Raw genomic sequence first — 27,337 nt, 5'->3', positions numbered from 1 at the left:
ACCTGGATTTTGATTACATTTCCAACACTTGTTAGAGGTCCCTCTATACATATAGCTAATCTATCTGGAGTCAAATATCAATGACATATCATTTTATATATATAAAAAAATTCTTCAAAACTATAATTCAAAGTAAATTTTAATCCATTCGTCCATACATTCTCCTATTTGTCTAGTGCTATATTATACCCCCCACAAATTGCCCATTTTACCATACAGTCTTTTACATATATTCATCTTGCAGGTTCATCTTAAGTAACATTTTATATACTTTAGCAATCAATTGGTCATCTCCAGAACATAAATTGATATCCAATTCAGTTGTAACTCCTGTTTAACTTTCTTGTTAAATAAGGATGAGAAAGTTTATAACTATTTGCAGACCCATTATGTAAGGAGAGCAGAATTTGTCATGGGTTTTTTTCCCAGCATACAGCCAGGGTGGATTTTTTTTATTTTTATGTTTAACGTTGGCTGTTTGGGGCATTTTTTTCTCCTTTTTTCCTTTGTTGTTGCTGTTGTATGTATGTTTTTTCTGTTTTATATTTTATTCCCATTGATAAAACACAATAAATATAATAATAAAATAAAAAATAAATACAGTCATGTGCTGCATTTGTACAATAGGCGAACTTAATGTTGAAGTATTTTTTATCCATTTTCGTGCTGAATCAAATACCCATCAGTAAAGTTGTGCTTCCTAATAAACTAAACCAAACAAATTTAAGCAAAGTTGGGGTATGCAGTATAATTTCTTAATACAACCCCTAGGTCTTCTATAACCCTTTTTAATGACATTGTTGTTCAAATCCAAAAGCTCACAACTGTAACAGAATAACAGAATTGGAAGGGAACTTGGAGGTCTTCTAGTCCAACCCCTTACTCAAGCAGGAGACTTTATACCATTCCAGACAAGTGGCTGTCCAGTCTCTTCTTAAAAGCTTCCAGTGATGGAGCACCCACAACTTCTGAAAGACAAGCCATTCCACTGGTTAATTGTCCTCACTGTCTCCTTAGTTCTAGGTTGGTTCTCTCCTTGATTAGTTTCCATCCATTGTTTCTTCTCCTACTTTCAGGTGCTTTGGAGAATAGGTTGACCTCCCCCTTCTTTGTGGCAGTCCCTCAAATATTGGAAAACTGCTATAATGTCACTCCTAATCATTCTTTTCACTATATAGTGTGACCTCATTGTACCCATGAAAAAACAGTATATGGAAGTCCTCTTGATATTCTTGAACTCAAAATCTCATTAACATCATTTGTATAGAAGGAAGCCAGAATAATGAGGACTTCAGAGTTATTATCACCCTTCTAGTGCAGTGGTCCCCAACCCCTGGTCTGTGGACTGGTACCAGGCTGTGGCATGCCAGCAACTGGTCCACACAAACAAGCAAAGCCTCATCTGCAAGATGCAGGCAGCCCACAAAACCATTCTCTGGTCTGCGGAAAAATCTCCAAGGAACCAGTCCCTGATGCCCAAAAGGTTGGGGACCTCTGCTCTAGTGGTTAGAGCACTGGGGTAGAGCTTGTGATTGTGAGGCTCAATCCTTTGTTTAGAATCTGTCGATGTGCCAGGAACCACACGGCTGGCTCAACGTAGATCTCAGGCAAGTCGGAAAACATAGAAAACCGCTTATATTATTAAGTCCTTTTCTGAAAGTATTGCCATGTAAAGTTGAGGATACTTCTTCCTCCGTTTTACAAACACTAATTTTATATTAGAAGACCTGTGGCTGGATTTGATTTGTATTCAGAAAAGTGATTTATATTGATCTGAAACAACCTGTTTGGGCATTATGAGTCTTCTCAAAGCTGGTGCTCCTCTCATGCAGAATGGCTGTGTTCCCTCATCTTGCCAAGTCATGGTTGCTTTTAGATGTTGGTTTCCACATTGGTTGAAGCCATCTATATGAAAGCCAACCCCCACCCCACCCCCAGCAAAACAACAACAACCCGGCAATAGTTTGATCGTGTATGAATTAATCCATGAATGCAAACTGAAGAAAAAGTTCCATTTCAACAAGAACAACCAATGTCAGACTATGCGGTGAATGCAAGGAGACCAAGTCACCATTTACACCTGGCCATGCAAGGATTATAATTTTGATAAGGGAAATTCCTCCCTTTATTTTTGATGAAATTGGAAAGGAAGGAAGAATGGATCCCCCTTAGCTTTGCGAGTGGGCTGTAGTCTTTATGCCTTGCTCAGCCAGTAGACATGGGCTGAATTCATTAGAGCAGAACTTTGATGGAGAAGGATTAACCCAATGTGCATTGGTTGCAAAGGAGTATAGCATAAATGGATATGAATACATGAAATATGGATATTTTCCAAGACAAATGTCCTACTTTCAGGGGAATAGACTTATATTTGCCAGAAACAAAGAAATAAGCAGTTGTTTTTGGCAATAAACATAAATCATAGTCACATGACTACATGATATTGCAAACTGTTGTAAATGTGGGCCAGTTGACAAACATCCAAAATGCAATCATATGTCTCTGGGAGGGAGAAACCAACAAGGTTGTTGGAACTTTAAATATGTCCTTTGGGAGTCCATCATAACTGACCAGTTGTAAGTTGAGAACTACATGTACTTAAGCACTACATTTCTATGTTCAGTACAGGAGACCACAGGGGCGCATCCTTTATTTATTTGATTTGTATTCCATCCTTTTTATATACATATTGCTTCCTCTTTTTCTGCCAAGTTTCAACAACCCTGTAAGGTAGGTTGGGCTGAGAAAGAGTGACTTCCCCAGGGTCTTGATGAGTTTCCACTGCTGAGTATGAACTAGAACCTGTGTCTCTTCATTGTCAGTCAAAACCTTTAAACACTGCACCACACTAGCTCCTTGTCAAGTTTCGAAATCCTGTCTTGCTGGTGTGACAGACATTGCTTCTCAGCTTGCCAGAAAACTCAGGGGAGGGAAGAGGTTTGGAATGCAGAGGTCAAAGATTAAGAAAGCAGACTGTGGGAATCAAGGACAATGGCCAGGTGTCTGCTGGATCTAGAGAAGCTTTGTCATAACAATATTTCCCAACTTGATTGGCCAACATGACCTGACCCAGAGAGAGGAGGAAGAAGTCAATGCTTTTACTACGGGGGTTTGGTGAAGGGGTCTGCCAGAGCTGGTTTTACTTTCATATGTGCTGATATGCTGTACTGAATGAAGTTTTGTACTAAGAGCCTGAAGAGACTCGGAAGTGTTTGCTTCATTGGATTTGCTAGTCAGAATGATACTCTCATCTTAGTCAGAGAGAGCCAAACCAAGCTTGCATAATGTGCAAATATGGGGACTGAATGTTAAAAACTTCACATGGCCTGGGATGAACAAACGATAAAGGTAAAGGTAAAGGTAAAGGTTCCCCCGCACATGCATTCTAGTCATTTCCAACTCTAGGGGCCGGTGCTCATCTCCATTTCAAAGCCGAAGAGCCAGCACTTGTCCGAGGACGTCTCCATGGTCATGTGGCTGGCATGACTAGACACCAAAGGTGCACAGAACGCTGTTACCTTCCCACCGTAGTGGTCCCTATTTTTCTACTTGCATTTTTACATGCTTTCGAACTGCTAGGTTGGCAGAAGCTGGGACGAGTAACAGGTGCTCACTCTGTTATGCGGCAGTCGGGATTCAACCCACCAAACTGCTGACCTTCTGATTGACAAGCTCAGTGTCCTAACCCACTGAGCCACGGTGTCCATATGAACAAACGATATTGAGCCACAAATCAGCCAATGATCTCACTCAGATAGTTTATGTGGATTTTGAACATTAGAGGAGGAGAGAGTTGAATCCTGAGGCACCCCACAATGAAAGACCTTGTGAATGATGTCCCCCACCAACCAAACTATCCCAGAGGAATAAAAGGCCTCCGTAGAATGATAACCCCTATTTCCAACCCCCCCAGAGCCATCCCAGAATGATATCATGGTCCACAATATTGAAAGCCACTGAGAGATCAAGAAGCACAAAGTTGGCTGCACCACTTTCATCCTGGTTCAGCTGGTGGTACATAGGTGCACATTAAAACAAAAATTCATATCGCTGCCTGCTCTCTTTCCTGCAGAAATATTTTTCTTTGTTTTTTGCAATTACCTGATTTTAATAAGGGACCAGGGAAGGGCCTCAAAAGAGTGGCTTCCCCAAGGCTTAATAAGAAGCTGCCGAAATATTTCTTATATGTTGCTTGGTGCAGGAGAGGCAGGAGAAGCAGGAGTCATTCCCTTGTCACACCCTGTGCTTGATTTTCCAAAGAGGAAAAAAGGTAAGGGTAAGCTTCTCTAGGGCCCCATCTGAGGGTGTGATCTTTATTGCATCTCAGAGGTCTGTCTAAGCAAGCAGAATGAACAGATAATGTGAGATTCCCCCACTTGGTTTCAGAAATAAAGTAACTGTAGAAGGTAGGTGAGTCCTGAACAAATCAGGGCTACAAATTCAAAATTAGGAATTTTGGAGTGACTTTGATATGCAGTGAGGATCTTGTCTATTTTGGGATGGGGGTTTGAGGAACTTGAGAAGAAGGATTTGTAAGTTCCATTTCTGCATTGATGCTATCCTGAGTTATTAGTCATTATCCTGAGATGGAGTGCTACTTATTCTTTATTTATTTTTCCCTCTTTAACACTTGACCAATTTCCTTGATCTCTCAAGGGACCACAATTCTAAAGATATTATAAGGCAGGCTAACGATACATCTTGGGAATTAGAAGTAGAATGATGGCCATGGAATCATGGACAGTTAGCGATCCTGAGAGATGGATGGTTTAAAGGTGGACTTAGCTAGAGACCTTAGAGTGGGATCCCAACCCACCGTTTTGTCCATTCTTTTGGAGAATATGTCAAGGGCTGGAGAAATCAAGAGATTCAGGCAGTTCAAATGAGTATAAAGATTTATTACAAGCTTAAGTTCTCTACAAGAATCTAAACTACTAACGGTCAAGGGAAATTAGTGGGAGTTAAGAATAGAAAGGAATTCAAGGTGGACTGGACCTAGATCTTTTTTGGGCATGCGGGAACTCATGACTGATGATGCATTTGACCCTTCCCTCCAGGTCAGCCTGGTCATCTCCTACAGAATAGCTATAAAACAATGTTGGCTTATTCTCTCTGTCGCTGTCTGTCTCTCTGTCTCTGTCTCTCTTTCCCTCTCTCTCTCTCTCTCTCTGTGAGCATGCACACACACATATCATATGTGTTCTATATACCTTGGTGGAATGAGTGGGATGGTAGTCGGTATCCTGTTCCCACTGTGCTAGTTGCTCTTATTCTAATACCACAGAAATAGTTTACTGACCTAAAATCCAGAGCAGCTTTACAAGCACGCAAGCAAGAAGAAAAGGGAAGACAAATCTCACACAGATTCACATGCACGTACAGAATTTTCTAGCTACATGCCTATTTAACTGGTGCATAATTCTCCCTACACATTGTGCTGACTTCTGATCATTCAGATCAGATTGCCATAACACATTTTTCAAGACTCTGAAAATGTTTTGCTACAGTGAGTGAATAAATAAATCTTGACTCTTATGCTTCTGTTTATCTCCTGATCAGAAATAGCAGATCTGATATAGGTTCACGTCTTCAGGATTTAGTCAAAAGTTGGATGAATATCTGACCATCGAGAACTATGTGTGGACTTAAATCTGAGACTCTTTGTCAGCGGGAGTTAATTCCAGATCAGCAGACACGATCTACGTATTTAAGGTGTTATATTTTCCCCTTGAAAAATTATGAGGATTTTTGAGTTCGAAAAGAGCAGAATGGGGATCTAACTTCCACTCGCTACTTCCCATAGAACCTTGGAATCAAGTAATTCTTTCAAAGAATCATATCTTAAATGGACTTTGGCTGGATAGGGAAAGTCATTCCTTGTCATCCTTAGCTGGACAATTTTAGGAGTCCTTTTCCATGGTGTTACTTGATGGTTAATGGTTCCTTTCTATGCTAGATTTCTCTGCTTCTTAGATCATATCAGTGTATGCAACTTGGAGCATTACTGCTGTCATTAGTACTATTAATTTTTTTTAATCTTCTGGAGATCTTTGCAGTACTGGTGGAAAAGATTCTGGACATATCTGTTTATTTTGTGTTTGAGAAGCTACTTAAACGAGATCATGTGTCATCTCCAGAAAAACATTGTATTTCATGAGCTGCATATGAACTGTTTCATTTTTATTTTTCCATTATGAAAATGGAATAGATTGATGAATAAATTAATCTATACTGGATGGTGAAAAATTTAGAATCTGCTTTCAGGTTCAGTGGAAATTTGGCTTCTTTCCCAATGAGAAACTGGTAGCCTAATCTTAAACTATACTATGAAGCTGCTGCTTTGTCAGCGATAAGTGATTGGATTAATTTAACACAAGTGAGATTATTAAATCTTGAAGGCCATGATTTGTTATTTGGTTGGCATGCATACTTATTGTATGATAAGAAGGTGGATAATGTGTTCAAGGTACATATTTTAAGACATGCTCTGTTGCGAGTTTGGAAAAAGTATAGACATAAGTTAAATTATAAGATACCTATATGGGCAATACCGAAACGTGCATTAGAAAATATAAGTGTTGGGTTTAAACATGATGTGACTACATATAAGGAAATTTTAAGTTTGGAAAGGAATGTATGGTATTTGAAGCCGTATAATATCTTAAGAGAAGAAAAGATTGTTCAAACTTGGTTTCAGTATGGGTAACTACAGGCCAGGTGGAAAGAAGATCAGAAAATTGGTTTTTCGATGACTGATGAAAATCTGGTAAAGCAAATTAGAGATCAAGGTCAAGCACATATTAAAAGGATATATCTTGCATTGATAGAAATTGATTCAGAGACAGAACTTGTTAAAGACTGTATGATAAAGTGGGCTCAGAATTTTCAAGAAGTCATTACAATGGATACTTGGGAAAAGATTTGGGTGAGAAATGTAAAATTTACGCAGGCTCAAAACTTAAGAGAGAACTTTTATAAAATGTTTTATAGGTGGCATTTAGATCCTAAAAAAATAGCAAGTATGTATTCGAACTGCCAGCCCAAATGTTGGAGGTGTGGCGGTGAAGATGCAACGTATTTTCATATATGGTGGACCTGTAAAAAGGTTAAAGCTTTTTGGATTAAAATTTGGTGGAACATGCAAAAGATATTCAAGAAAAGGATAAAGTTTTGTCCGCAACTGTTTTTACTGGGCATTATTACTGATACTACTGTTGTGGACACTAAGCTGATGTTGAACTTAATTACGGCAGCAAGACTGTTAGTAGGGCAATATTGGAAGAAGGAAGAACTGCCGACTATAGAGGAATGGACTTTAAAAGTTTCCAACCTGGCGGAAATGGCAAAGATCTCAGCGTACTTGAAAGACCATTCGCAACAGAGATATATTGTGGAGTGGAAAAAATGGATTGATTATATCCAGAATAAATATGGGACTAAAAAGTTTCATTTAGCATTTGAATAAGTATTGATGTGATATTTATATTGCTTGTAGTTATTTTATACGAGTTAAAGTGCGATAGATTTAATAGTTTATTGTTGTTTGCATAAGGTAGATTATGATTGTTTGTATTTTTATACCCTGTGTTTAGCTCTGGGAAGTTGGGGAGGGGGGAGGGGGAAGGGAGGGAGGTGTTGGGAGGGGGGAGGGGGTTGGGAGGGGTTTTGTTTTGTTAAAAAAATGTATTGTAAAATTTTTCAATAAAAAAAAAGAGAAACTGGTAACCTTCCCAAAACTGAAGAATTGCAGTTACCCAGCATCTACTTACCCATGAAAACTCAGGTTTCTATGAACTGACTTGGAGTAGACAATGTGAAAGGCAATCTGAAGGGTGTCTTGTAATAGATATTGAAGTTTAACATTGCTTCTCTTTGCACTAGGTGGCATCGGAGGTTCATTTTATTCCTATGCAATTTTTTTATTGATCCACGAACTGTTAGAAGTTGTGAAGCTAACTTGGAATAGTTGTGGAGCTAAACTATTCTTTTTTTCTTCCAAGGTCCTGTCACCTTCATGAATGCCTCCAGAGTTGCCGAATTCACCTTCTTGGGTCTTTCCAGATCTCGACCCACCCAACTCCTTCTATCTGTCTTGGTCATGATGTGTTATGTTGCCACACTGTTGGGTAACATTCTCATAATATTGACGGTGCATGTAGATCTACGTCTTCTAAAGTTGCCCATGTACTTTTTCTTAGCGAATTTATCCATCATTGATGCTGCTTTGGGTTCAGTGGTGGCTCCCAAGGTGGCAACAGACCTGATCATCTGTGGCAGGAAAATCTCATTTGCGGGCTGTATGTCCCAGATCTTTTTCCTACACTTCCTTGGAGGTTCAGAGATGTTCCTTCTTACCCTTATGGCCTACGATCGCTATGTGGCCATTTGCCATCCACTGACATACACAACCAAGATGGACCGGCCACGCTGCATTAGACTGTTGTGTTGGTGTTGGGCTGGAGGCCTCCTTCACTCTGGCAGCCAAGTGTTCCTGGTCCTGCGGCTCCCGTTCTGTGGGCCAAATGAAGTGGACAATTTCTTTTGTGATGTTCCACAGATTGCCAAACTGGCTTGTGTTGATACCCGAGTGACTGAGATACTCTTGTTGGCGAATAGTGGTCTCCTGTCCCTCATGTGCTTCATTATTTTGCTGATCTCCTATGCCATCATCTTGACCACACTCCAAGGACGTTTCGGAGAGGGTGGAGGGAAGGCTCTGTACACCTGCAGCTCTCATTTAATAGTAGTCAGCCTCATTTTTGTACCATGTCTCTTTGTGTACCTTGTCCCCCTGTTTAACACCAGTGTGAACAAAATGGCTTCCATATTCTACACAATAGTCACTCCTCTTCTCAATCCTATCATATACACCTTAAGAAACCGAGATATGAGGGACGCTATGAGCCAAATACAGAGAAAATACATCTTTCCCATTGTTGCACCACAGAAGAAAACTTAGCACTAATTGGTTTACAAATCTTTGGGTGAGGTGGGGCTGATGGCTCACTTTTGATATTTTTTCTGAATACTGAAAGTGAATATTTCTTTATGCAAATAAATATGTAGATATGGAAACCTATATATATATATATATATATATATATATATATATATATATATATATATATATATATATATATATATATATAAATCTTGATCTGTGTATTAATATTTTAATTATTTTTCTATTTGCTTTATAACCTGAAAGCCACCCAGAGTCACCTTTCATGGGAGATGGATGGAATGAAAATTAATTAATTAATTGAATCCCATGGACTCCCTCAGATGGAGCACATTCATATTTTTCAGAGGCATCCCCCCACTTCCTTGGCATATCAGAAACTAATCATGAATAAACTTGTTGCTGCAAATTGCCACAATTTTTAAACATATTTCATTTACATTTAATCACAATAAAGACATTACCTGTCTTGTGTCTATAATTATCTAGGTGTTACAAGTGATGGCTTGATAACAGTTATTCAATAAAGTAGTATCATTTCCCTTTACTTAAATGTGTAATATTCATTTGTTCACATCCTTTCCTAGCAACTTTCTGTTCTAGAATCCAAGAAGAGACTTCAGACCCATGAAGTGGGTTGATACCCCATATCTGAATCTTTGACTCCAGCAGACCTTTCAGAAGATGCTTCACCATAGAAACCAAGGATAATTTCATTGGAAGGTCATTCCATAACTAAGGGCCCACTCCCAAAAGGCCCTGCTCCTCATGAAACTGAGTTTTTTGTGTGTGTTTGTGTGTGTCTATTATATGCATGCATATGTACCTCAAATCAGTTTTGACTCCAGGGGACTATATGGGCAAGATGATAGAGGTTTTTTGGCAACATTTTAGGAAGTCATTTGCTACTTCCTTCTTCTTCTTCTTCTTCTTCTTCTTCTTCTTCTTCTTCTTCTTCTTCTTCTTCTTCGGAAGAAAGGTAATTAGGTCAAAGTCACCCTATTGGCTGAGAGTAATTGGATCACCTAATTGGCTCCTGGACCTAAGGCAAGATTAACTTGGATATACACAGGGTGTCAAACTCAATTTCATTGAGGGCCACATCAGCATTGCGGTTGCCCTCAAGGGGCCAGGTGGGTGTGGCCTGGATGGGCGTGGCCTACTGGGTGGGCGTGGCTAGAGTGCGTATGGCCTACTGGGTGGGCATGGCCAGCTCTACATTGTTCGCATCAAGGGTGCCTATGGGGGCCTGGGCAGGAGTGGGACAGATCTGAGGGTCTCTGGCAGAAGGAGGGTCTCTGGGCCAGACCCAAGGCAGTGGGGGCCATTCCCTCACTGTTTCCAGGATGGCTTTGCGGGCCACATGAAACCACTTCATGGGCCGGATCCGGCCCCCGGGCCTTGTGTTTGACATGTCTGGGTATACATGTTTCTCAGGAATACTCAGCTCAAGGCAGAGTCTGGTCCAGGCCAGAGCAAGGATACCTCCATTTGCACATCTCATATCATGGTGGTAGCTCTGTGTTTTGGACCTTGCATCTACATTTGTCTACTCTAGTGAAAAGAAGACTAGAGATGACATGATAGCAGTGTTCCAATATCTAAGGAGCTGCCACAAAGAAGAGGAGGACAATCTATTCTCATGAAGGCAGGACAAGAAGCAATGGATGGAAACTAATCAAGGAGAAAAGCAACCTAGAACTAAGGAGAATTTTCCTGACAGTGAGGGAAACAGTGAGGGAACGGCCCCCACTGCCTTGGGTCTGGCCCAGAGACCCTCCTTCTGCCAGAGAACAATTAATCAGTGGAACGATTCGCCTCCAGAATTGTGGGTACTCCATTATTAGAAGTTTTAAAGAAGAAACTGGACAACCATTTGCTCAGAATGGTTCAGGATCTCCTACTATTGACAGGAGGTTGGACTACTAAAAGATTTCCAAGGCCCTTTGCAACACTCTTATTCCATGTTCTACTTTGCCACTTATTTCCTAGGAACTATAGAGAGATTGGACAACCATTTTTCTGAAATGGTGTAGAGTTTCCTACTTAAGCAAGAGGTTGGAGTAGAAGACCTCCAAGATCCCTCCCAAATCTGTTATTCTGATATTTGTGCTCATCACTTCTGCAGCTTTTTCTTGGATAAGGCAGCTTCTGTTCTCTACACTGTCACCACTCCCATCCGGAGTCCCTTCATTTACACCCAGAGGAGCCAAACACTCCAAGTGGCTTTGGAAAATCTCAAGGGAAGACAAGGAAAAGTGATGCCCTGACTCTAGACATGTCTTTTTTATTCCAGAAAGTCCAAACTCTTCAATTAAAAGAAAGTTAATGAGAGATAACTATCTCAGGAGTGCTAATAGCCAATACTTGTAATTCCATTGCATGAAAAGTCATTGGGATCCACCTAAATTATTTTCTACTTGCAAGGGAAGAAGTGTTACGAATTGTGGATGTTCCACTGGCACTTGGAAAAGTCTGGGAATTGAATTTCACACATCATAAAGTTGCCAAGGTTGAGAACCCTTGAACTAGACACTCTATGAACAAGGGTGCTGCAGCTCCTGAAAATGTATGCCTTTTAATAGAATTTGCTAGTCAGAAAAACTGCTCTCAGCCTCCTGATTTTTTGACACTACAGACTAACATGACTAACATACCACAACTACTACAAGGAAAGCTCAGGATTGAGTGTAGATGCAGCATGATTAGAAAAGAAGGCTGTATGCCAAAAAAGCCAACACAGTGTTAGGCTGCATTAACAGAGGGATAGAATCAAGATCACATGAAGTATTAATACCACTTTACAATGCTTTGGTAAGGCCACACCTGGAATACTGCATCCAGTTTTGGTCACCACGATGTAAAAAAGATGTCAAGACTCTAGAAAGGATACAGAGAAGAGCAACAAAGATGATTGGGGGACTGGAGGCTAGAACATATAGGGAACGGTTGCTGGAATTGGGTATGTGTAGTTTAATGAAGAGAAGAGTGAGGGGTGACATGATAGCAGTGTTCCAATATCTCAGGGGCTGCCACAAAGAAGAGGGAGTCAAGCTATTCTCCAAAGTACCTGAAAGCAGGACAAGAAGCAACGGATGGAAACTAGTCAAGGAGAGAAGCAACCTAGAACTAAGGAGAAACTTCCTGACAGTTAGAACAATTAACCAGTGGAACAACCTGCCTCCAGAAATGGTGAATGCTCCAACACTGGAAGTTTTTAAGAAGAGACTGGACAGCCATTTGTCTGAAATGGTATAGGGTTTCCTGCCTGAGCAGGGGGTTGGACTAGATGACCTCCAAGGTCCCTTCCAACTTCTTCTTCTTCTTCTTCTTCTGATGATGATGATGATGATGATGATGATGTTATATTGACCCTCCTCTGCTCTTGACTGTCACCAAAGAAAAGAGTGTTACTTTCTCACAAATCCAGAGACAGGGAAGAAACACATTTGGTTTACAGAGTTGCATAAATGTATTTATTTAGTCATTTTCAAACAATACACCTGAAACCAATACATTTGCCTTTTTCTGTAATTTGCAAGGAAGTCTTTCAATTAGACATCATAAGTCCTAGATCCACTTGTGGTGCTAAGATAGTTGGTGAACTTGGGCTAGACATTTTCTCTCAGCCCTAGGAAAAAGGCAATGATAGATCACGCCTGGAAAACCCTTCAGTGGCCCATGACATAACTCAGGTCTGAGATTTCCCACACATCACTTACACCCCAGATGGCAAGCTCAGGATCCAAAGAGATCTTGACAGATTTGAACAATGGGTCTTATCCAACAAACTGAAATTTAATGTGGAGAAAAGCAAGGTTTTACTCCTAGGCAGGAAAAAAAAGAAAGGTATGAGTACAGATTAGGCAAAACCTGGCTCAAAAACAGTAACTGGGAGAGGGACCTTGGAGTCCTATTGGAGGATCACTTAAACATGAGCCAGCACAGTGTGGCAGCAGTCAAAAAAGCTAACACAATCCCTGGGTTGTATAAACAGAGGCATAGAATCAAGATCACACAAAATACTAGTACAACATTATAAATCCTTAGTAAGACCACACCTGGAATACTGCATCCAGTTTTGGTAACCACATTACAAAATAAGACATTGAGATTTTGGAAAAAGTGCAAAGAAGAGCAACTAAAATGATTAAGGAGAGACAAAAACATATCAAGAATGGTTGCAGGATTGGGGCATGGCCAGTCTAGAGAAAAGAAGGATTAGGGATAGCAGTATTCCAGTATTTGACTGGCTGCCACCAAGAAGAAGGGGACAACTCATTTTCCAAAACACCAGAAGGCAAGACAAGAAACAATGGAGGGAAACTAATCAAGGAGAAAAGCAACCTGGAATTAAAGAGAAACTTCCTAATAGTGAGGACAATTAACGGGTGCAACAGCTTGCCTTCAGAAGTTGTGGATGCTTCATCACTGGACATTTTAAAGAAAAAACTGGACAGCCGCTTGTCTGAAATGGTCTGAAAAGGGTCTCCTGCTTGAGCAGGGGGTTGGACTAGAAGACCTCCAAGGTCCCGTCCAGCTCTATTCTGATCGATTGTATTGGCCGCCTCAATGGAAGCATCTAGCCAGCTTTATTATCTAAGCAGGGCTGGTCCCAATTTGTACTTGAAAGGGCAAAGGGAGTAGGTTAGACTAGGAGATAACAATTCCTCCCCAAAGAGGAAGTTTGAAAAATAATCCTGTACCATTGTCAATGCATACAGAATAACAGAATAAAAGGGTTGGAAAGGACCATTGAAGGATTCCTAGTCTAACCCTCAGCTCAAGCAGAAGACCCTATACTATTCTGGACAAATTGCTATCCAATCTCTTCTTTAATATGCCCAGTGATGGAGTACCCACAACCTCTGAAGGCAAGACATTCCACTGATTAACTGTTGTCTAGAAAATTCTATTTAGTTCTAAGTTGGCTCTCTGCATGACAACTTTCCATCTGTTGCTTTTGACCTGCCCTTGGGTGCTTCAGAAAATAGGTTGACCCCCACCCTCTTCAGTGTGACAACCCCTCATATATTGGAAGACTATCATGTCACCTCTAGTCATGACATAGTATTCCTATGCTATCTGCTTTCATACATTATACAGGTATTAAAGGTAAAGGTAAAGGTAAAGTTTTCCCCGCACATGCGTGCTAGTCGTTCCCAACTCTAGGGGCCGGTGCTCATCTCCGTTTCAAAGCCAAAGACCCAGCGCTTGTCCGAGGACGTCTACGTGGTCATGTGGCCGGCATGACTAGACACCAAAGGCGCACGGAACGCTGTTACCTTCCCACTGTAGTGGTCCCTGTTTTTCTACTTGCATTTTTACGTGCTTTCGAACTGCTAGGTTGGCAGAAGCTGGGACGAGTAACAGGCGCGCTCACTCTGTTATGCGGCACTCGGGATTTGACCCGCCAAACTGCCGACCTTCTGATCGACAAGCTCAGCATCCTAACCCACTGAGACACCGCGTCCCTTTTATACAGGTATTAACATAATTCTAAAAAATGCAAAAAAAAGAAAAGACAGGAGTACAGATAACAAGGAACACATCAATGTTCTTTAATATCAGTATGTTGCTTACAGACCCTTCATATTTTTCAGCTCTGAGTGTAACCTTTAGACCTATCTGGGGACTTCCTTAAAGTTTTGTCTTCTTCATCCCTCAAGGGAAAGAGACAAGTTGCACTTTTAATGATTTCCCCACAGAATTCACACATCTTCTAGTGAATCCTTAAGTGTTGCCTGATCCCAGATCCTTATGCTATTATGCAGTTACATTTTGTAGGTTCTTGAGAAGATGATCCTCCCAGAACAGGAGTTCCTTTGTTGGCAGAAAGGAGTTGCTTCCTCTCTTCAACTGTGTTGCTGGTAAGGAGCCTTGGTGGAGCAGTGGGCTAATGCCTCCTTAAGTAACACCAGCTGCCTGCAATTAGTGCAGGTTCGCATCCCACCAGGCTCAAGGTTGACTCAGCCTTCCATCCTTCCGAGGTAGGTAAAATGAGGACCCAGATTGTTGGGGGCAATAAGCTGACTTTGTAATAATGCCGCTTGGGGGGGGCTGAAAGCCCTAATAAGCAGGCATATACATAGAATGAAGGCTATTGCTAAGCACATTGATTTGTGCTTAGATTGTAAGCCGCCCTGAGTCTTCGGAGAAGGGCGGGATATAAATGGGATTAAAATAAATAAATAAATAAATAAGTATTACTAAAGCTTTGTTAATCACAGTAAATGGAGATGTGACATCAAATTATCCATTGATATCAGAAACCTCTTTATTTTACAATAGCAGTTTGCCTCACAGAGGATGCTCCATACGTGCAGTAGGAAATAATTGGCTCCTTCTACAACTACCTGTCTGTTATTTCATTTTTGAATTTTTCTTCTAACATGTTTAAATCGGCAATGGGAATTTTACACTGGTGCAGAAAGGTGGGGGGGAGATGAACATAATATGAGAAATATATGTTATCAATAAAGGTAATGGTAAAAGTTCATTAGGAATTGAGATTAAGGAAATTTCCAGAAAAAAAACATTTCAGACAAAAAATAAATGAAAGGGAAAAAATGGTTTTGAACTATTTGTCAGGTTTAAGAATAAATCAGGAGTTGCGGGGATATCAGGAATAAAGCAAAGAAATGTGCTGAGAGAGACAGGAGGAAAAAAATTCAAAGAACAACAGCAACAAAGGCAGTGGCGTAATGAGTATTATAGTTTCAAAAGGAAGGAAAACCAGCTCTCAAAGGGTCACCACCTCCGATATACACTACGTAATTATGACAAAAATAAATAAATACAGAATTATGCATATACTCACATACGTATATTATATGACATAGAGAGACAGTCTAGTTCGGATTATGTATACCTGTGCATGGCAAGAAAAACGAATCTTGTGAGTTTACCAGACGGATGGCATAGGGAACGAAGCTATCACAGAATCAGGTAGTCCTGCTAATTACCTTAATCTAGGAGGGAATTTATAAGGGACGCGGTGGCTCAGTGGGTTAGGACGCTGAGCTTGTCGATCAGAAGGTCGGCAGTTTGGCGGGTCGAATCCCGAGTGGCGCGTAACAGAGTGAGCGCCTGTTACTCGTCCCAGCTTCTGCCAACCTAGCAGTTCGAAAGCACGTAAAAATGCAAGTAGAAAAATAGGGACCACTACGGTGGGAAGGTAACAGCGTTCCGTGCGCCTTTGGCGTCTAGTCATGCTGGCCACATGACCACGGAGACGTCCTCGGACAAGCGCTGGCTCTTCGGCTTTGAAACGGAGATGAGCACCGGCCCCTAGAGTTGGAAATGACTAGCACGCATGTGCGGGGGGAACTTTACCTTTACCTTTTATGAGGGAATTACATACGTTTAAATCAGAAGGTCACAGAATTGCAAATATAATGGGAGCTCTAAATATAATGGGGGAAAATTATCCCAATTCCATCCTGTCGTCAAGGTTTAACACAACGTGGACAAACTGAACTGCTTATTATGTACTAGAATATTGTCCTTTTCACTTTTTTCTTCCCCTTCTTTTCCACTCTTTCTGTTTTTGTTTTCTGATCTTTTTTTCCCTTCCTTTATTTCAGTAAATGTTTCTCATTTCCTAGTGGGTCTACCTTTGATAAAGTAGTGGAAGGTAAAATTAACGGAGCTGTATGTGAATAATTCTGCCCTTAGTTTGCATCAGTTCTTTGTCTTCATTCAGTTGATCGGTTTCTTATTTCCCGCTCTTTTTCCCACCACTTCTTCAATGATGCCCATTCCATTTTCCTTTTGTTTCCCAAAAATTGAAGACTGGAACAAGAGTCGCTGAATCTGCAATGGTAGAGTCACCTTCTGCCCCACTTCACCCACCATCTATGGGAGTGAGAAACAGCTCTGACGTGACTGAGTTCATACTGATGGGTCTGTCCCATGAACGTGGCGTCCAACTCTTTCTCTTTGCTCTCTTCCTCATGTTTTATCTCATTGTCTTACCAAGCAATGTGCTGATCATTATTACCATCCGGGGAGATCCACATCTCAACTGCCCGATGTATTTTCTATTAGCCAACCTGGCTTTTTTAGATATCTGGTATTCCTCCATCACTGCGCCCAAGATGTTGGTTGACTTCTTTGCCGAGCGCAAGGTCATTTCTTTCGGGGGCTGCATTGCTCAACTTTTCTTCCTCCATTTTGTGGGGGCTGCAGAGATGTTTCTACTCACCGTCATGGCCTATGATCGCTACGTCGCCATCTGCAAGCCTTTGTATTACTCAGTCCAGATGAGCCAACGACTTTGCGTGGTATTAGTGGTGGCTTCCTGGGTGGGAGGTTTTACCCATTCCCTCATCCAGGTGGTGCTGATTATCCGCCTCCCGTTCTGTGGGCCCAATGAACTGGACAATTATTTCTGTGACATCACCCAAGTCCTGAGGATCACCTGTGCTGATACCTTCTGGGAGGAGATGGTCATGATCTTCAGCAGTGGCCTGATTTCTGTGGTCTGCTTTGTGGCACTCTTGGTTTCCTACGCCTTCTTGCTCACTGTGCTAAAGAAGAATGTGGGTGAATCAGCTAGTAAGGCTCTCTCTACCTGTTATTCTCACATCACCATTGTCATTTTCATGTTTGGTCCCGCCATCTACATCTATGCCCGTCCTTTTGATGAATATGCACCCGATAAAGTCGTCTCTGTCTTCCATACCATCATATTTCCCCTCCTAAACCCCATTATTTATACCCTCCGGAACAAGGAAATAACTACAGCCATGAAAAAGATGGTTCTTGAGTACCTCTTCTGCAGGAAATATGCAGGATGATGTATTGACCCATTCTGTGGATTTATAAATTGCATTCCTGTTCACCAGGCTGATAATAAGCTAAGTGAGTTTTGCCCCATTTTACAATCTTTCTTGCCACATTTGTTAAGTGACCCACTGCAGTTGTTAAGTTCGTAACACAGTTGTTAAGTGAATCTGGCTTCCCCATTGACTTTGCTTGTCAGAAGTTTACAAAAGGTGTGTTATGGCTTCCCTGCATGCCAGCTCAGATGACAAGGAAAGTCGGCTCTGGGGAAGCCATTACAAGGTGATCACATGACCCCCAGGACACTGCAGTTGTCATCAATATGAGCCAGTTTCCAAGCATCCAAATGTTGATCACATGACCTTGGGGATGCCGCAATGTTCGTAAGTGTGACAACTGGTCATAAGTCACATTTTTCCAGTGATGTTGTAACATCAAATAGCCACTAAGCAAATGTTTGTAAGTGTTGTAGATCTCTTGAAATGTGATTTCTTTTATGAGATGAAATAAAATGCTGGATGGGCCTCCTTTGTTTCTGCTGCCTTCTCAGGGGACATCTGTGCATGTTTTGTGTGGAAGCTACACAGTGGGCTATATACGCTCAGCTCTGTGTCACACGATGGGAGGTAAAAGGGAGGGATACTTAAAATGGATCGGTCAGTAGCATTCCAAGATGTCTTCCCAAAGCTTCTTCAATGGGAGGAATTTTCTTACACATTTTTTCTCCATGATGCTGGCCAGGTATGGTTCATTCTTTCTTTTCTTGACGAAGTCAATGCACACAGACTTTGTTTCTTTTCTAACGCAAAAAGAGAACTGTTTTAGATATTAATGGGAAATTGGAGTGTCAGGTTTTGAAGCACAGACTTGCTGGTGTGACAGAACTTGCTTCTCAATTTGCGAATGAATTCAGGGAGAGGGGAGAGGCTGTGGAATGCAGACTTCAAAGATTAAGAAAGCAGACCGTGGGAATCGAGGACAATTGCCAAGTGTCTGGCCAGACTCAGAGTTGCTGTCCCATAACAATATTTCATGACTTGACTGGGCAAAGTGGATTGTCATCGGGTTTTGGATGTACTAAAAAGGAAAATAATAACTGCTCAAATACAATTATCGAAACATTTTAAATATTTTAATCAAACCTCTGAAATTGTTCTAGGTTTAGAAGGCCTGAATTAGATCGGGGCTTTTCAACCTTTTCACCCATTGTACCACTTTTAGGATATGGGAACATCCGAGTACCACCAGTTGCCTAGCAAGGTGTCAAAAACTTGATGACCAAAAAAAAAAAGAAAGAAAGAAAGAAAGAAAGAAAGAAAGAAAGAAAGAAAGAAAGAAAGAAAGAAAAAAGTGATGAAGTACAGGTAGTCCTTGACTTACAACAGTTCGCTTAGTGACTGTTTGAAGTTACAATGGCACTGAATAAAGTGCCCCCCAAGCCACAGCCAAGCAACACTTGCCTGCCCGCCCAGAGGTGCTCTTCCTCCTGTCCGAGGTTTTCATTGTTATGAGCATTTCTGTTGAGGATTGGCAGCGAGGATGGGGTGGGGGGTGTTTGGTTTTTATTTCCCCTGTCTGCTGGGTGGTTGCAGCAGGTTTTGGTCACTTCACATGACCCTGGGACATTGTGACCATCATAAATATGAATCGGTTGCCAAGCATCTGAATGTAAATCACAAGACCCTGGAGATGCTGCAACATCCCAGCTGATCGGTGCTTCTTCTGGGCTCAGAAGCACCAGGATCAGCATTGAGCTCCAGCTGGAGCCTGGCGCTGATCCTGGTGCTTCTGCTGAGTCCTGACAGCCCTGCAGCTCCAGCCGTCTCTCGCTCAGGCTTGTGCGTTGCTGCTACCGGTTCAGCTCATTCCCCTCCCCCGCTACCACTTTTGTAGGATGGTCGCATGCCACCTGCCAGGTGCCAATGTACCACAGGTGGTACCCGTACCACTGGTTGAAAAGCCCTGAATTAAATGACCTTTGTAATCTTGTTCAGCTCTGCAGTTGATTCTGTGATCCTTGGACTCACCCTTTCTGTCTTTTGAAGGGGGAGAGAAGCCACTGATGTGAAGCTGCCCCTCTCCCTAACATCATTACCTTTTCACTTTGTCCCAGATGATAAGGGGTCTTGAAACTAAACCATATGATGAACGATTGAGGAAACTAGAGGTTTTGGTAAGAACTAGGAATGGTACGATAGCAGTCTTCCAGTACTTGATGGGCTGTCACAGAGAAGAAGGGGTCATCTTATTGTCCAAGGCACTTAAGGACAGGACAAGAAGTAACAGGTGGAAGCTCATTATAGAGAGATCCAGCCTACAACTAAGGAGACATTTCCTGACTATGAGAACAATTAATCAGGGGAATGGCTTCTATCTGGAAGTTGTGGGAGCCCCATTACTGGAGGTTTTCAAGAAGAGACTGGAGTGGACGACCATTTGTTCAGAATAGGGTCTCCTACCATGGGCAGGAGGTTGAACTAGAAGACTGCCAAGGCCCTTTGCAACTCTGTTATTCCATGTCATACTTTGCCACTTATTTCCCAGGAGCTATGGTGAGGTCCACAACTTTTGTGAACCAAGGGCTGCACTTGAGCATCAGCCATAAGCCAGAGGCCAGTCTCCATAAAAGTGACGGGGGGAAAAAACCTTCAAAATTTGACAGGATCTGTTCATGCCACTCAATAATCCCAATTGCTAAATTTTCACTTACTGAATTAATTAAAATGGCTGGACTTCATACAACACAGTTCAGTTTTGGTGCAAAGCTAATCACATTCTAAATCACTATGGATAAAGAAAAGAGAATGGGTAAGCAGGAGGCAGGATCAGGTCAAAAAATTAAATTTAACTGAAACTGAATGCAAATGTAAGTTAAATCAATTAAAATCATTAATGTGAATACTAATACTAATACTAATAATGCCAGATGCCAGAGTCAAAGAAAAAGAACTGGGAAAAATTACGAAATACCGTGACCTGGCCATTGAAATTGCACGATTATGGATGAAACATGTAACAGTGATACCTATTGTCATCGGGGCACTGGGTACTATGTCCAAAAACTTTGCAAAATACATCAAGAAATTGCAGCTTCCTGCAATAACTCCACAAAAGCTACAAAAAACTGTGTTACTCAGAACATCTTACATTTTAAGGAGATACCTGGTTGATACCTAGGATGCTGGCAGCAACCCATGTCAACCATTAGTGCCAGTCAATTTGAGTGTTCAGTTGACTGAGTTTCATGTTTTATAAATAAAAGTTTTATAAAATAATAATAATAATAATAATAATAATAATAATAATAATAATAATAATAATAATAATAATAATAATAATAATTTAAAAAAAAAGTTGGAAGGGACTTTGGAGGTCATCTAGTCCAACCTCTTGCTCAGGCAGGAAACCCTATACCATTTCAGACAAAACCCTATACCATTTCAGACATCTGTTTAACAATTCCCTTTTTAGTTTCATTTAAAATTAGAACAGTAGGGTAAGGTTTGGGAACTTGCAAGCACAACTGAATTTCTGGTTACCCAACCTGTACTTTTCAGCTCATTCCAATCTTTTAATTCTTCTCTACTTTATTTCCCTTTATTATTTATTTGCAGTGAAGTTCAGACTGTAACCTTCTTGGGGCAAGGAACTCTTCTTACTCTCAGTAAAGAGATGTTCTATGATTATGATCATTATTATGATCATATTATCATATTATTATGAGCAGTGGGCTAATGCCTCCTTAAGTAACACCAGCTGCCTGCAATTAGTGCAGGTTCGCATCCCACCAGGCTCAAGGTTGACTCAGTCTTCCATCCTTCCGAGGTAGGTAAAATGAGGACCCAGATTGTTGGGGGCAATAAGCTGACTTTGTAATAATGCCCCTTGGGGTGTGTGTGAAAGCCCTAATAAGCAAGCATATTCATAGAGTGAAGGCTACTGCTAAGCTTGTAAGCCACCCTGAGTCTTCGGAGAAGGGCGGGATATAAATGGAATTAAAATAAAAAAAATTATGATTATGATCGATGATACATATTCCTTGATCTACATATAATCATATGCTGGTCTATGACTGCAATAACATTTGATTTGGTGGATTTCACATATAATTAAGGAACAGGTAACATATAAACAAGTAAGCAAGCAAAAGAATAAATAGCAAATAACATTTCAATGGGCCAAAATACTCTACTAGCTTTAACAAGTTGTGTTAAAATATAAGTTAGCTAGAACTTGGTCATCATCTCCTCTGGGGCTGATCGATTGAGAACTCCCAATTGCCTTGCTGACATCCAAAGAGAGAATTTTTTCCATACTCTCATTTGCCAGTTTTACAGTCAGAGTCAGGGAGAATTCAAAAGCATTCAGTGATGTCCAAAGACCCCATTTTAAGAGGTGATTTGACAGTAGGGAGAAGGATTCTGTGCAACCTCAGGCAAGTATGTAAGGTAAGATGGATGGATCTGGTAGAATAATCTTAGGAGGGAAAAATACTAATGAATTTTTTTCTTCAATGAAAACATGCATAAAAGTTGGAATCTGAATGTTAACTCTGCAACATTTATGATAAGTCTGGCTTTAGACATTTTTGCAAATCACACAGGAAGTGGTACTGTAATTGGTTTGTCAATTATTGAATCCATGTTATAGGAATAAAAGATTTTACTGCAATATTTTCCTTCCTTCAAAGACTAGACAAAGGTATCTAATAAGTAGGACTTGATGGAATCAGTTTTTGCCTATTTTGTTCTCTACAGATATAAAATTCACAGGTATGTTGGGTCTAAAAGTGAATACTCTTTTGGGCTATTGTATCATTTTTTTATTCATTTGTTCTTCTATGAAGTCATTCCTTCTGTTTTTCATCTCTCTCTCTCTTTCTCTCTGTCTCCTTCTCCACTTCCCTCCAAACATGGAAAAAACTATGAGCATAATTCAGTTGGCTGAAACATTATCACTTGAAGGCTAGCATCTGCATTTCTAAAATAAAATGCTCCTTATATGCGTGGGTGATATTTTAAAAGTAAGAATGTGGAACTAGGAAAGGAACCCAGCATGCATGGAAAATGAACAATCAAGGTGAGACATAAAGGCATTATTTTGAAATACAGAAATAAGGTCATTTCTTGGGAAAAGGTCCAAGAGTTTTGCATGGGCCAGCTGATAATTTCAGCAAAAAGGGACATAGCATTGATAGGCATGCTTCTGAACAGTACACGATGTTTATGAAAGCGTTTATCATAGCCTGTGATGTTCTAGTGATTTTCCTTTAGTGGCCCTGGAAAAAGCTAGAGAAGTTAAGCAGAAATTATTTGTTAAAATTCTTTGCACAGAGATGAATAAATTGCAGTTTGGAGAAGTGAGAGGTGAGGAGGCACAGAGGCTCTTCAAAAACCCCATCAGCATCTTAGGATGCTGGCTGTCTCTCTAGATATCTTTCTAGATAGAGCCTTGGTGGAGCAGTGGGCTAATGCCTCCTTAAGTAACACCAGCTGCCTGCAATTAGTGCAGGTTCGCATCTCACCAGGTTCAAGGTTGACTCAGCCTTCCATCCTTCCGAGGTAGGTAAAATGAGGACCCAGATTGTTGGGGGCAATTAAGCTGACTTTGTAATAATGCCGCTTGGGGTGTGTGTGAAAGCCCTAATAAGCAGGCATATACATAGAATGAAGGCTACTGCTAAGCTTGTAAGCCGCCCTGAGTCTTCGGAGAAGGGCGGGATATAAATGTAATTAAAAAAAAATAAAATAAATAAAATATCTGACCTTGATTGTTGCTTAAAACATTGGAGCATTTATGAGGGTTGGATATAAAGGAAGACCCCACTTGACGATGCTCAAATTTTATTGTTCCCACGCTAAATTTCCAGGTAGAATCACGACCCTGGCCTTAGCTCTAAGATGTAGCTTTTCTTATCTGTATGACTTTCCCACAACATACTTTCTTTGTCCTAAAGTGACTTCGCACACATTCACATTCACATTCATCCTGCATTTTATTCTCTGGTCTTACCACAGGTTCTCTCGTTCTCTCTCTCTCTCTCTCTCTCTCTCTCTCTCTCTCTCTCTCTCTCCCTCTCCCTCTCCCTCTCTCCCCTCCTCTCTCCTGTTTTTGCTGCATCATCTCTCTTTTCTCTTCTTCTCTTCCCCTCTTTTTGTCCCTGTCCTTGCCTTTCTTCCTGTTTAACACTGAAATTTGCAAAACCTTCCCTTACCACCAATGAACTTAACAGAGGGAGGGGATTTAGCACAAAATGAGGGAGAGTTGGATCTCTTTCAAGTTCACATATTTGTATTTATTTGCTTACTTTATTTATTTATTTTTTTATTTACAGGCCCTAACTATTATTTAAAAGAAAATGAGCACTAAGGGAAGTGAGTATCTTAGTCTCTACTGCATGGATACATGTACTTTTCATGTGTTTGTGTTTGTGTTTGTGTGTGTGTGTGTGTGTGTGTGTGAGAGAGAGAGAGAGAGAGAGAGAGAGAGACAGAGAGAGAGAGAGAACAATCCAAATTGGGCCAAACAATGTTTTTTTATATAAATGTTTACCTTTCATTTCATAATAATATTTGGTATTAGATTTTTTTATCCTGCCGTTATTATTATTTTTGAAATAATTCAAGATAGTAAACATACCAAATACTTCTTCCTCCTCCTCCAGTTTTGTGAGTTTGATGTTCATACACCAACACTGAGAAACATGCACATTTACAAGCTATGTTTGGCTCCAAATTCTTGGGATTGTAATCCCAAAATATTTGAAAAGACTCTTGTTGAGAAAAGTTTATTTGCCAAGGGGCAGAAACAGGAAGAATCCATGGGGATGAGAAATAACACAATAACAGAGTTGGGAGGGACCTTGAAGGTCTTCTAGTCCAACCCCCCACATATGCAGGGAACCCAATACCATTACAGACAAATGGCTGTCTAGTCTCTTCTTAAAAACCTCCAGTGTTGGAGCACCCACAACTCCTGGAGGCAAGCCGTTCCACTGGTTGATTGTTCTCCTTGGTTCCAGGTTGTTTCTCTCTTTGGTTAGTTTCCATCCATTGCTTTTTTCCTGCCTTCAGGCACTTTGGAGAATAGCTTGACTCCCTCTTCTTTGTGGCAGCCCCTGAGATATTGGAACACTGCTATCATGTCACCCCTTGTCCTTCTCTTTGTTAAATTAAATTCCTGCAACCATTCTTCCTATATTTTAGCCGCCAGTCTCCTAATCAACTTTATTGCTCTTCTCTACATTCTTTCTAGAGTCTCAACATCTTAATAAATAATAATATTAATTTCTTGTTCTGGCTTTCCTTTCCCTTGGAAGCAAATCATATCTGAAGAAAGAATCCTGCTGTCTCATAGAATGAATCTGTCAACCTCCAGCTGCAGATAAGATGGATTTCCAGAAAAAGAATGGCACAAGAATCAACGAATTCCTGTTGGCAGCCATTTCTCCCACATGGCAATCCCAAGTTGCTCTTTTTGTGGTCTTTCTCCTAGTCTATGCAGCCACCATCGTGGGAAACACCCTCATAATGCTAACAGTGGGGTCTGCTCCCCAATTACGGACTCCCATGTACTTCCTGCTAGGGAATCTGTCCTTCCTGGATCTTTGCTACTCCACTGTCACAGCTCCTAAAATGCTGGTGGACTTTTTGGTGGCGAAGAGAAGCATCTCCTTTGATGCCTGCATGGCCCAGCTCTTTTTTCTCCACTTTGTAGGTGCTGCGGAGATGTTTCTCCTCACCGTCATGGCCTATGACAGGTATGTGGCCATTTGCAAGCCTTTGCATTATCCTAGTATCATGAATAGGCAGCTCTGTAGCTGGCTTGTAGCAGCCTCCTGGATGGGTGGTTTAATTCATTCTACAGTCCAGACCATACTCACCATGAGGTTGCCCTTCTGTGGGCCCAACTGGGTAGACAACTTCTTCTGTGATGTGCCACCGGTCATTAAACTGGCTTGCACCAACACATATGTCATCGAGCTCCTCATGGTCTCCAACAGTGGCCTTATCTCCACTGGCTGCTTTATCATCTTATTGACCTCCTATACCACCATCCTGGTGAAGATACGTTCTCCTGATGGGCGCCGTAAAGCTCTCAGTGTCTGCGCTTCACACCTAACCGTAGTGACCTTGTTCTTTGGACCTTGCATCTTCATCTACGCTCGTCCTTTCTCCAGTTTCTCAGTGGACAAACTGGTCTCCCTCCTTTACAATATTATTACTCCTATGTTGAATCCCTTGATCTACACTTTGAGAAACAAAGATGTGAAGATGGCCATGAGCAAACTGAGAAGCAAGGAAATAATTGTTAACAGGGATGGGAATTAGGTGGGAAAAATTCTTTCTCATTCTTTTTACTTTACATTAATTTGTACATTTTTCTCACCAATGACTATTGCAGCACCCTGTGGTCCTGTGGATCAAAATTCAGATGCTTGGCAGCTGATTCATATTTATGATTGTTGCAATTTCCTGGGCTCACGTGATCACCTTTTGTGACCTTCTGACAAGCAAAAACAATGGGGAAGCCAGATTCACATAACAAGAATGTTACTTCACTTAACAACAGTGGCAAGAAAGATTGTAAAATGGGGCAAAATTCACTTAACAACTGTCTTGCTTAGCAATGGAAATTTTGGGCTCAGTTGTGATTGTAACTTGAGGACTACTTGTAGTTGACCATAATAATAACAATAATAGTAGACTTCGGGTTTGCCAAGTCAGCCGACATAGATGTCTGGAGGATGGCTCTCGTCTTTCACGTCTAGTTTCGCATCACTGGGGGGTTCTAAAACAGCCGAAGAGTCGCCCTGGAGGGGCAACCAGAAAGAAGAGCCTTTTGCAGAAACGTGGGGGAGCCACAACCCCCCGTTAGTGCCTGCATTCCCTTCATACCGGTGGATGAAAGACTGGCCATAGTAATATGGCCAGTTACTAGGCTGCAGACAGCCGAAGTCAAACTTACCATCAGGCAACATTAAAGCAGCGTAGAAGAGATGGGGTAAGATTCTTATACCTTAATCTTCTTTTTTTTTTCACCTAAATAAGCTGCTAAGTACCTTCCCCACTGTGGAAAGGAAGGGGGGAATTCAACCCACCCTTCAAATAAATGGTGAGCAAGCCCAGGGGTGTTTTTTTAAAAAAAAACATTGAAAAAAGAAACGGACTAAAAGAAAAGAATTTTCAAAGTACTTGGGGGACACCCAGTGGCTAAACCTGAAATTGCAATCTGACTTTCTCTTTTAAAAAAATCAAGAAAATATTTAAGAAAAACAAGATAAGTTTAACCTTGAACACCAGATGTGAAACTTCACTATGGAAAAGTTTCAAAAACAAATCTATGTTTTGTGGGAAATATCTTACCAAACTTATGAGTTCCTTTCTTCAGCTGGCGATGAAATAAGAGCTTTTGGAAAAGAACTAGAAAACATCTCGAAGAAACAAACTCAAACTGTGACTACAACTAATATTTTATTGGGACAGAACTTAGCAGAAGAAATTGAACAATCAAATGAACTGGCAGAAGAATTAAATATTCAACAAATACAGACTTTTGAAGATTATAATGGAAAACAGGTGGGGAAAA

General features: G+C 40.9%; 3 protein-coding genes across 3 annotated transcripts in view; 2 read left to right on the top strand and 1 right to left on the bottom strand.

Moving 5' to 3' along the window:
* Positions 1-27,337, bottom strand: part of LOC310649375 (uncharacterized protein) — a 403,049-nt gene that overhangs the window by 123,967 nt on the left and 251,745 nt on the right. The window lies entirely within an intron of this gene.
* LOC310649966 (olfactory receptor 4Q3-like) lies at positions 1,567-8,959 on the top strand (the record flags this gene model as incomplete). Its single annotated transcript, XM_083378798.1, has 3 exons — positions 1,567-1,607; positions 4,387-4,406; positions 8,001-8,959. The coding sequence occupies 3 exons, from the start codon at positions 1,567-1,569 to the stop codon at positions 8,957-8,959; spliced, it is 1,020 nt and encodes a 339-aa protein (XP_083234924.1).
* Positions 16,783-26,079, top strand: LOC310649965 (uncharacterized protein; the record flags this gene model as incomplete). The annotated part of the gene is made up of 3 exons (XM_083378797.1): positions 16,783-17,732; positions 20,294-20,301; positions 25,127-26,079. The coding sequence occupies 3 exons, from the start codon at positions 16,783-16,785 to the stop codon at positions 26,077-26,079; spliced, it is 1,911 nt and encodes a 636-aa protein (XP_083234923.1).

The sequence above is a fragment of the Vipera ursinii genome, assembly GCF_947247035.1.
Source record: "Vipera ursinii genome assembly, chromosome: Z".
NCBI lineage: Eukaryota > Metazoa > Chordata > Lepidosauria > Squamata > Viperidae > Vipera > Vipera ursinii.
Note: the sequence above shows the minus strand (reverse complement) of the source record. Positions and strands in the feature narration are given on the sequence as shown.